We start from the raw sequence: 12,173 nt of genomic DNA, 5'->3' as shown, positions 1-12,173 counted from the left end.
AATTCTAACATCTTATTGTTAACTATTGCTCAATAACCAGATGTCTTTGAGAAGCTGCAGCTTTAGCAGACTTTTATTAACTAAAATGGAAGTAAAATAGGGGGTAAATCTGGGGACATTAGGTAGTGTGAAATTGTTTTAGTATGCATTCACTATTAATACAGACTAAGCATGTCCCTATACAAGAAGCCAAATAATATGTATCACAATATATTTCTTAGTTTTGGTCAATATCATTAAAAAGTTACTTTATTTTAGTAATTCAATTAAAAATGTAAAACTCATATATGTTATACACATATTTATTGTTGATGATTATGGCTTACAGCTAATGAACACCCAAAAATCAGAGTTTCAGAAAATTTGAATATTATATAAGACCAATTGGTACTTTTGGCAGTGTGGGCAGTGTGCCAAGTCCTGCTGGAAAATGAAATCCCCATCTCCGCATAATATAATGGCACAATATTATATCAAAGCATTTACAGATAATCTTATGATACACAGTATTTATCATATTTTGACTCGCAGACATGATTTTATTACTTTTTTGCTGCAAGTTTATTTAATTTAACATGATACAACAATACAATATTGTATATTTAACCTTTTACACTCCATGAATTACTCCGTAAGGATGGCTGTTTGGTAAATGCATGCAAAGCAATGCAAACTAAGCCAGGAACCAGGAGTTTAAGAGGTTAATTTGCAGTTGTTAGCCTGTTTATGGTCAACTCAATGGGCTTGGTTGAATGAAAATTAAAAATGTAGTTTTTCCTTTAGCAAAAGAATGCCGTTTACACTTCTGTAATTGAGAGACACCTCCTAGAAACAGTGGAAGTCGTACTGGGGGATACTTTTGGTCATTTTTTTCTTCTCCCAGGGGACGACATCTTTTCCATCCCTTCTTATCAGATCCTGAGGAATGGTTACTGGACTTGATGTATATGATGTTGGGCACAGTTTCTTCTGATTACTGTTATCATATGGATCACACAGTTACAGTTATGCTCTCGTCAGGCAGCAGCAGCAGCAGGCACAGCGTTTCCTGTCTAGGTTTGAATAGGTCAGGTGGCAGGTTTGCTGTAGCAGTGACAAAATGCTGGAAACAGCAGTTTTAATAATGTTAAGAAGCTAAAACACTTAAAATAAGCATTAAAACAGCAGTTTTTCCCCCATCTGCACTTTCATATTTCATCTGTTCTGTGTTTTGAATTTGCGCAGGCCTGCTTTATCTCTGCGCAGATGTCAGCACTGTTAGTGCAGTGGAATCATTGACGCTGCGAGGAGCAGACGACTGCGTGTGTGTCTGTAAAATGTGGTTTTAAACGGCTGTATAGAGACAGGAAAGAGGAAGTGTGTGCGATTACCTACCTGAGCTGCACGTCTCTTAGCTTTTCATAGCCACTGAACTACAGGAGGAAAGTGCATGACCATATAAAGTCAAATGCCTGAGTGAAGAACCACACTCAGACTGATTTTTTTTTTAATTACTTAATTTCAATTTAAAATGTGAATCTCATATATATATATATATATATATATATATATATATATATATATATATATATATATATATATATACGTATATATATATATATATATATATATATATATATATATATATATATATATATATATATATATATATATACGTATATATATATATATATATATATATATATATATATATATGTATTACACACAGAGTGGTCTTAGCGTTTATTTTATTGTTGATGATTATGGATTACAGCCAATAAAAACCCAAAAATCAGTGTCTCAGAAAATTAGAATATTATATAAGACCAACTTGTACTTTTGGCAGTGTGCCAAGTCCTGCTGGAAAATGAAATCCGCATCTCTATAAACATTGTCCGTAGCAGAGGAAAACATGAAGTGCTGTAAGATTTTTAGGAAAACAAAACTACTTTAGACTTGATAATAAAACACAGTGGATCAACACCAGCAGATGACATGTCTCTCCAAACCATCACTGATCATCAGTAAATTTTACATTTCATTTAAAGTAAATCAAGGGAACAGAGTCTGGAGGAAGAGTGGAGAGACACACAGTCCGAACTGCTCGAAGTCTAGTGTGAAGTTTCCACCAATCAGTGATGGTTTGGAGAGTAAATACAATCTAGGAACCACTGATCATTTAAAGCAGTTTAAGAGGTTAATTTGCAACTGTTAGCCAGTATATATTCACTGTATATTCTGTGTGTATGTAACATACTGTATGAGAAGATATTTAAAAAAAATGCACCATACTCTACAGTCTTTGAGCTTTTTGTCAGATGAAACTAGATTTCATCTCCTTTTTTCAGCACTCTAAAGTAGGACGTGGCCCAGTATGTTTATTTAGTTGCTTATTAGCTTCGTCACGAAACAAGAGAAAATGGACTCTATTCTGTGACTAATCCACCTTTAAATACTGGATATTTTATATTATAAATAAAGTAATCAGTGTTAGATTGACATTAAAGTAGTAGTATGGACAATTTAATCTTAAAATATTCTTATTTAGGATTAATCCAGGCTAAATTAACACTTTAATTGTTAAAAGTAACACTAATGTTGTTATTGTGACTTGTCTATTCAGCTGTTGTTAACCTTTTGGGGGGGGGGGGGGGGTGGGATCTGTAGTTATACATTTTGACTTGTTTAGATGTGGAAAAAAGTAGTTAAGCATGTTCAAAAAGAACCAAATATTTTTTTTTATACATATGAACTAAAAATAAAGAAGCTTAACATGATTTTATTATACCCTAAATGGTAAATCGCAAAAATATTATTTATTAATCAGGATTAAAGTTATGGTTAAAAATAAGCGCTGCTACTTCCCCTGTATTTTGGGAAAGATGTAAATATAACAGGTCACTTTATTTTCATATTTTGTTCCTCATACAAAAAAAAAAAAAACCTGCTACTTTCCAAAAGCCCTGCAGAAACTCCAGCAGCTGTAAACTGATTACACACATCCCTCTCTTATTAAGACTGACAGGTTTCTGACATGATGGGTGTTTCCTTAGTCGTTTCCTGATTCTCCATTGGTCAGTTTCGCACAAAACATGATGTTAGACCTGAGTTAACTGTGTTACAATTAAACCCATTAAATATATATACAGTGTTTTAAAACATTTCTTAAAAAATGGTTAGCTTAAGGCTTTGGACATGACCACGACTAGTTTGTGTTTTAGGGCAAATCCAGCCCAAACACAAAATCCCAATTTTTCTGTTCCAGTTTAACATTGCTTTTGTTGGTGATACCAGTTGATACCATCGAATCTTGCAGTATTTTGTGTAGATCTACTAGAGACAGATTATATCTGTTCAGTATCATTTATTTTACTTTAATTGTGGATATATGGAGATATTTGGAGTGTATTATAGGTATCATGAAATTCTGGATCATTGACTTCTGTTACAAATCTGATTCTTAAAAAAAATCTTGTATTTTTTAACATCGCAGTTAGAGGTGTCATATCATACTGTATGCAATAGTAAAATTTTCACTTTGTTGCAGTAGTGTATCCTTGAAATATATATTTTTTTATTTCAGTGTTTTGTCATCTTGCCAAGAGTATCGTTATCACTAAAATACCATGAAATATTGTGATATTATTTTACGGCCATATTGCCCACCCTTAGCTGTGTGCAGGACTGATTTAATGAGACACAAATAGATAGACATGATCATAAAACTATATAATACTACTGATGGTACTTCTCTTGAATTGTTGGAGTTGCTGAGAGAGACAAATCCGAGTTAAAATGGTTCAGCAAATGTCTGTAATGTATTTGTCTGTAGAGTTCCCTTCGAATAAAGAACTAAAAGTAATAATATAGAATTAATTGTTAACAAAAAAAAACCAGAATCCGCAGAAATATATTGCAACACGGCTTATCACTACCAAATTTTCGCTATTAATATTGAGCTTCAAACATCAGTGCTATGTTACTCTGGATAAATATAAAAACCTCTGTACCCACTAAGTGGGTGAATTTGGAGGAATTATCTTGTTTCTCCTTCTCACTACATGCGTTGCTTTGTTCTAAATTGCCTTTGCCAAAAGCTCTGTCTAGCTATTCTGTGAGCCAGGTACTGAAACAGTCCCTTAAAATTTGGCAGCAGTTTCGAGGAACTTTTTTCTCTTAATGAACTTAACATATTCAGCCCGATAATAAAAAATATACTATTTACTCCTTCTACTATTGACGACAGAAAAAAGGAGTTAATATCCTAAAGGATCTTGTGTTTATTAACACAACTTTTGCATCTTTTGAGCAACTCAAAACTAAAGTAAATATAGAATTAATTGTTAAATTACAGTATTGAAATGGGATTTGAACTTGCTACACTGTGTGCTTCTCTGCTTGTGCTAATTATGCCATATAGTATTAAATACTACAATTGCAGATTTTTTTAATGAATATTTCTTGTTGTTAATTATGTTTTAGGGTGAGGGTGCACGTGCCGTCCCACTCTCTGGCCATGTCGGCTTCGACAGCATGCCGGACCAGCTGGTCAACAAGTCTGTTAACCATGGCTTCTGCTTCAACATCCTCTGCGTTGGTGAGTGTGTCATGTGGGTGCTCCCTTTCACCCCCTGGAGCAAAATTCTGTAACTGTTGTCTCCAGCCCTCCTCTGTGAATGCTCACTGATCCTCTTCTTTGACCCATTTACTGTACATGGTGGTGGGGGGCGCTGGTTAAGTCTACTTGCTGTGTTTCGTGTTGGGGGTTTATTTAGGCCTCAGATAGAGCTGGTTAAAAATGTCCTAGTAGTTTGTGTTTTGCCATAATTTACCTTTTTGTTTTAAGTAGATACTGACAGATTCTGAACAGTGTCTTACCCATTATGGTTATGATAAGTGATACATGGTAGCAGAGTAAATAAATTCACTGTCATGGAGGCTGACCTGAAATTACATACAGTCTACATTCCAAAGATACAGTATGATCATGTGAGTGTAAACACAGTTCCATGTCACTATCCCTTACCAATTTTTCCAGTTTTTATACTACTGTATTTTTCTCACTATAAGGTGCACCGGATTATAAGGTGCATTATCAATAAATGTCTATTTTATGATTTATTTTCATACATAAGGCGCACCAGATTATAAGGCACATTTTATACGACACTAGTGACTAGTAGGAGTAGTAGGAAGGTAAAGTTAAGCTAACTAAACAAAACTGTAATTCTTAATTCTTAAAAAAAAAGTCAGTCAAGTCAAACGAGTGCAGATTTCTCTTGTTAAAACTGTATTTTTGGTGAGTAAATTTGCAGTACAGTTTATTTACAGTAAGCTTAGATTTTCAGATTTCCACTAAAGCTGGAGCATTAGCATTAGCGGCTAACCATTCATAACCACAGCTGACCTTTTGCGATCCTGCCGTGTAAACTCCCTGCGGGTTGTTTTTGTAGTCATTATGTGGTCATCTGATTAGAGTCAGTGATCAGCAGCTGTGTGATTGGTAGATGAGTAGTTTGAAAGCGGACTGTTGTTTGAGGATGTTTGTTTAGCTGTAGTTGAAAGCTGCCTTGTCTGTCTTTGGATTTAAATTTGTTATCTCTTAAAAAGAAGGATTTGGTTGGAAACATTATGAGAAAATGTTGTGGCGTCAGTCAATTTTAGGTTGTCTTATTTTTTTTTTTTACACATATTTTTACATATCCATAGTTTATACCTGTAGAGTTGAGTCAACGCATTGTCTATGGTGTAGCCTGTGCAGAAGCCTTACGCCGATGCATGTGTATTCTACTTCTGTGTTTATTATTGACTCTGCTTCGCTCTTCAGTTTAAAACGAAAAAGCGAGAATGAACCAATCACAGCTGCTGTTGTTCATGATGAGCAACACGTAGTTACATTTCTGGGGCAGTACAGCTGGATGTCTATGCATAGGCTAAGGTAGAGGTTCTTAACCCTTTTAACTTTGCGACCCAAAAATTTTGCCATTTGCAGCACAAAATAAAACAATTATAAGTTTGCTTACTTAATGTGATGGTTGAACCTGCATTGAAGCACGAAGATGATCCATGCTAGCTTAGTAGGGCTCAGGAACAGTTGGTCTGTGTTTTGTTTTAGTGTTGTAAGTGAAGAAAATCCAGATTCACAGAAAAAATTGTATCCAAAAGGGAGAATTATTTTTAACGCCATTAAACTTTGTGCTGAGAACTCTGTTAAAAGTGAAATCCAAAAATCAGGCAAAGAGCATTCTATAAACCTTTGTCTCAGGCTGCAAAGATCCATATTCTAAGTACTTTTTATCATGTTTTCTTGCTTTCTTTCTTTTTTCTTTTTTTTTACGTTTCTGGAAGTGGGTGTTTTGCATCTCCACTTCCAATTCGATCTTGTTAAAAAAAAAAAAAAGCGCCTGGACTTGGCGCATGCATATGTGAACCTGAATTGAGATTGAGATTGAGATCGAAGAGCTTAATAAAACAGTGAATGAGTCAGTTTGAATCAGTGAAAAGAAAACTCATTTTAAATATGCATTACCCTAAATCAAGCCTAAGAATGAGTCTTTTGATTCAGTAAAGAAAAACAAAGTTTGGAGCCCAAATTGTTTGCAAATTTAGCTGAGAATACCCGACCCTTCTTCAGAAGCATGTCGACCCCAGGTTAAGAACCCCTGGACTTAGGCATAGCTTTGATGCTAAATTATAAATTAGCTGTAACTTATCAGCTATTAAATCAGTTACTAATCAGTTAGTTGATTGTTGTCAGATAAGTGGATTAGTATTTGTGTGTATTAAGCCCTATCCGGATGGGATTAGTTTCTCAGGGGGACGTCTGTGAAAAATATTTCACACTTCTCCTTAGTGATAAAACTCTTGCATCCGGACTGCAATTGAAAAACAGAAGGACCAGTGAGATTTTTGGCTTTCTTGGTCACGTGACATCACGTTCAGTAGCTCCTCCATTTCCACTCGCTGATGTATTTCCATGGATCTCCGTGGAAATGCGTGCCCAAAGTGCAATTACGGTGCGTGACAGTGGACAAATAGCTATTTTGTTAAATGCAGAAACTCAAGAGATGTGCTTCCGGACGGGACTAAAATTACCGGAGGACCCCGGAGTTCAGCGAAAAACATTAGATAATTCAGCCTAGTTTTCTCAGAGGACGTCTTAGAATAACACAGACGTGGTCGTTCTGGACGGGAATAAAATCACAGAGAAGCCCCAGAACCCCCTGAGAAAGCCATTTCCTGTCCAGGTAGAGTTTTAGTGTGAATATGTTTAATTATGTGAGTCTTTTACTAATCAAAAATTCCAATCCAAGACAACTCTGTGAGAATTCACAAGAGCGAACACCAATAAAACCCGGATTTACTTATTTACTGATTTGGGAATTTGATGTTGAGGTAGAATTGCACATTCCAGAATTTAAGATTAGTGTTTGTTTTGTTTGAGGAGTCTTCAGAGTGATTTAGTCCTTTTGCTGTGTTTCTCTGATGACAGATGTTTTCCTTCTAGAGAAGACAGAAAGCGCTGTCTCCTCGTCTTCAGCCACAAAAATGCGATTGTGATGTTTTCTTTTCTGTGTAAGAGTGAAATCGCAAGAATTAAAGCAGCCTCTGGTCTTAATTTGTTATTATTAAAGTGAAGTCATAAGCAGAGGCCATAGAGATGAGCTCTCAGACTGACAGTAGAGGAGTCTGATGGTTAAAAACCATTTGAATGAAGGGCTATGTGCCAGTACCACAAGACGACCCTACAGATATTCAGTCTGAGACCCCGTGTCTGTGCTGTTATTAGAGCTGTCATTTATCAGTTGAAACTTGTAATTTTGGATAATTTGTGAGGGGATGTTGATCTCCTCTGATGTTTAGAGGGGCTCTTTGTGTAGTTCTGGGGTTTCAGCCAATAGAAGCGTCCCATGCTGCCAAAACCTTCTGTGAAGGAGACCACAGACACACACACTCTTAGAGTTGTTAGGAAATCCTGTAGATCCTATACTCTGTAAACGAGGGATGTACTCGAATAAAAATATTTGTCTTTAACAATCACTGTATCCTGAATATCAAACATGGCTTTTCACATACCTGAATTATATCATATTGATGGAAATTAGGAAATGCGCTATGTTGACAAAAGTATTTGCTCACCCATTCAAATCATTAAACTCCGGTTCCCATCACTTCCAATGCCACAGATGTACAAAACAGTCCCCAGCCAACTGTCAGTGATATTATAACACAGTGGAAGAGACTGAGAACGACAGCGACTCTGTGCTCTGTCAGTGGCTTCAGAGTTCATCACTACACACCTCCAAACTTCATGTAGTTTCAGATTAGATCAACAACAGTAGAGAATAGAGAGACTCATGAAATGGAGAGTTTACATGACCGAGCAGCTCAAATCCATCCAAACCTCACCAAACACAGCAATTAAGGGGAGTGAATACTTTGGGCAATATAGCATATACAGCTCTGGAAAAAAATTATAGACCACTGCAGTTTCTGAATCAGTTTATCTGATTTTGCTATTTTTAGGTATGTGTGTGAGTAAAATGAACCTTGGTGTTTATCCTATACACTGCGGACAACATTTCTCTCAAATTCTAAATAAAAATATGGTAATTTAAAGCATTTATTTGCTGAAAATGAGAAATGGCTGAAATAACAACAAAGATGCAGATCTTTTAGACCTAAAATAATGCAAAGAAAACAAGTTCATAATCATAAAGTTTTAAGAGTTTAAAAAGCAATATCTGGTGAAATAACCCTGTTTTTTAATCACAGTTTTCATGCATCTTGGCATCATGTTCTCCTCCACCAGTCTTACACACTGCTTTTGGATAACTTTATGCCTTTGCTTCTGGTGCAAAAATTCAAGCAGTTCAGTTTGGTGGTTTGATGGCTTGTGATCATCCATCTTCCTCTTGATTATATTCCAGAGGTTTTCAATTTGGTAAAATCAAAGAAACTCATTATTTTTAAGGGTCTCTTTTTTTTCATATTCGTATATTGAGATTAGAAATGTTTGTCCGTATCGTTCGGCCCTATTCTTAGTATGAACAGTACTGCTCTAGTATACTCTCTACTGATTATTATGAGTAGAGGAAATGCTTGTGATTGCTTGTGGGTTTGTCAGTATGGGTCCGATGATCAATAAGCAAAGCCTGAGCTGCCAATTTCTAATCGCTGTCCTGGTGATACCAATTTAAAGCTGGCACCGAGCATTAGCCTGGCTTTTTAATCATATCATATCCCAGCAGCAGCAGCAGCTCAGTTTGGCTGTTTTAGGCAGCAGCTGTAGATTTGAATGAGAACTTCCTGTTTTACTTTGAGTGGAAAAGCGTCTCTCTCTCGCCGAGGCAGCTGAGCGAGGGCCCTGTGGGAAGGTGCACTGCAAGCTAAATATATGAAGAAGTGGCCAATAAGAGCCATCTATATAATTAACATTCTGGTGGCATCGCACGATGAGCCTTTTCACTGCTCTCAGGCCTGTCGGCACACCAGGATTTAAAGCTGTAGGCTGACGGGAAAGCTTTCCACTGTATGGATTTGTTCATGTTCAGTGCTGAAAAGGCCAGAGTCTCTGAGACACAATAATGACCAGTGTGATGATCTTTGTTTTTACACTGAAAACAAACAGAAAATAAGTTCTGAGTGAATATCGGTGCATAGGAATGATTACATCAAAGAAATGTGTAGCAGTAAAGCTATGCTATGCTAGGTAATTTTGTATAAACCAGTGAGCAAATGTTTGAAAAAATGTCACCCCTCTTTCTAAAGCCACTTCCTGAAAACCCCATTGGGCTGGAAACAGATTTTGGGCCCTACCTTACACCTTATTAAAGGTGTGTCGCAATGCTCATTGCTATCTTACACCCCGCTTACACCCCCGTTCTTTAAATACAGTAGGAACTAAGCTTGTGAAATAGATCTACGCTATTGGTGTGGTGGTAACAAAATAAGATGTGTTTGTAAATTCCTCAAAAAGGCGTATTGCTATCTTGGCAATGGAAAACACAGGAGCTCCACTGGCTGAATACAGTCTAGACATTTTTATCTTGGCAGATATCCTTCCCAACGCGTATATACCCCCACTTGTGCAGTGCACAAACTTATATGAGCAGGTCAGTTTCCTCTGCTGAGAAGAGTTGGACACGTACAGGTAGCTGCGGCGTTAAAATAGCTATTCACCAAAGTCAGAGCGCACCTGGCTCTTGAAGGAAATGATGAGCAAGTAACACATTGATTGGTTTATTTTACGTTATGCCCATATCACACCCATGAGAATAAGAGAATAAGAATTGGTACATAAGATAATTGGTACATGCCTTTTGTGAGCTTTAAGCTGCCCAAGAGTACTTTTCCCATCGTTACGATAGCAAAGTAACACTGACACACTCTAAATCAAGCTGCATGGTGCGTAGTTGAAGGTTCGCCTATAGATCGCTGTAGTAGGGCCCTTGGAGTGAGTTGTTTGTCACAGTGGGAATGTCTAAAAAAAAATACCATTCTTCAAAAAATCTAATTTTTCATCAAATGTCGCTCAAAACTACAACAATGACATCATTGTGCGTGTACCCACAAAAAGTACATGCAAGATAAACCTAGCCAGCTATCCACAGCTCAGCTATCATTAGCTTTGGATTAAAATGTAACATAGTTACATACGTAGTACTGACTGTGTGTTTTATTCTGCTGTTTTAGGAGAGACGGGGTTGGGGAAGTCCACTCTTATGGACACTCTGTTCAACACCAAGTTCGAGGGAGATCCGACGCAGCACAACCAGCCAGGAGTGCAGCTGAAGTCCAACACGTACGAGCTGCAGGAGAGCAACGTCCGCCTCAAGCTCACCATCGTTAACAGCGTCGGCTTCGGAGATCAGATCAACAAAGAGGACAGGTGAGATCTGGCTCAGTGACGTTTAAATTCAAAACCAGGTTATACAGTATCAGTCAAGAGTTTGGACACACCTTAAATAATTCAGTGTTTTTTCAGTATTTTAAAATGTTTGACATTGTAGATTAATACTAAAGTCATTCAAACTCTGAAGAAAAAGTTTTTGTGAACAAAACCAGGATGTTTTATATTTTACATTCTTTAAAGTATCAATCAGCTGTTTGAGGTAGTGTAACCTTGAATGGCTTTCAGTTATCAGCTGTGCTGAACTCGTCAAGAGTTAATGACTTGAATTTCTTGCCTCTTAATGTGTCTTAATGTAATCATTTGTAAAGTTGTGAAGAGGTAGAGTTGCAGGTATACAGTTTAGAGCTCTATTTGAGTAATGTTCTAATCCATAGTATGGCAAGAACTACTCAAATAAATGATGAAAAAAAATCTTTAAGAAATGATGGTCAGTCAATCTGAAAAAATTCAAGAACATACTTAAGTGCAGATATTATGATGAAACTGGCTCTCATCAGGACTGCCCCAGGAAAGGAAGAGTAAGAGTTTCCTCTGTTGTACAGTATAGGTTCATCATAGTTACCAGCCTCAGAAACCGCAAGTAAACAGGTTTTGGTTTGTTACTATATGGTTCCTTATGTGTTCATTCATAGTCTGGATCACTTTAGTATTGATTTACAGTGTAGAAAATAATACATTAAATAACAATTATAAGTGGGAAGATGTCCAAACTTTTGACTGGTTTTGTATGTTGTGTCCTGTTACTTTTGACACAGATTAACCCATTAATCAGGCGTCACTTAATAATGAGTAGTTAATTACCTCGCTGACTAGTGTTTTAGCTTTACTCCTGAGACAGCACCTTACAACATTTACAGGTGTGGGTTTTCCCAAGCCATTCCCTGAGGTATCACTTCATGGTCAGTGTACATACTGCTGTCTCGTGACTTTTGGCTTGTCGTTGTATTTCTAACTTTGTATCTGTGGGAAAAAACGAGGCTTGGTGATTTTCTGTAAGGTAAAACTCACGTAAAGAAAAGCTTGCATTGTCTCTGGTCATGTGACACTGCAGTGTAAAGTTCTCAGGAAACATCAGAGTAAAGATGATGTCATGATGCTTGAAGGAGCCTGAAGAAGGTGTGCAGTTATGGGAATCTCCACAGGTCACAGTTTAATGCCTCACCCAGCTGGTGTGTGTGATTTAATGCATGATTTCAGAGCGAGAGGATAAAAAGAGTTAAAGTGAAAATAGACATGCTGTTGTTTTCTTTGGCCGTGAGTGGGAACAGTGTTCCAGATC

The 12,173-nt window shown here is 36.9% G+C and overlaps 1 protein-coding gene across 10 annotated transcripts in view; it reads left to right on the top strand.

Annotated features, from left to right (window-relative positions):
- The window catches only part of septin6 (septin 6), a 38,342-nt gene that overhangs the window by 2,270 nt on the left and 23,899 nt on the right, over positions 1-12,173 (top strand). For all 10 annotated transcript variants that reach the window (XR_007441030.1, XR_007441031.1, XR_455197.4 and 7 more), the window contains exons 2-3: positions 4,462-4,576; positions 10,675-10,870. Coding sequence is in view for 6 of the 10 variants with exons in the window: in XM_007254423.4 (XP_007254485.2) it covers positions 4,462-4,576; positions 10,675-10,870 (311 nt within the window). In the remaining 4 variants the exon portion in view is untranslated. The remainder of the gene's footprint in view (positions 1-4,461; positions 4,577-10,674; positions 10,871-12,173) is intronic.

This window comes from Astyanax mexicanus, chromosome 10, assembly GCF_023375975.1.
Source record: "Astyanax mexicanus isolate ESR-SI-001 chromosome 10, AstMex3_surface, whole genome shotgun sequence".
In the NCBI taxonomy this organism is placed as follows: Eukaryota; Metazoa; Chordata; class Actinopteri; order Characiformes; family Acestrorhamphidae; genus Astyanax; species Astyanax mexicanus.
Note: the sequence above shows the minus strand (reverse complement) of the source record. Positions and strands in the feature narration are given on the sequence as shown.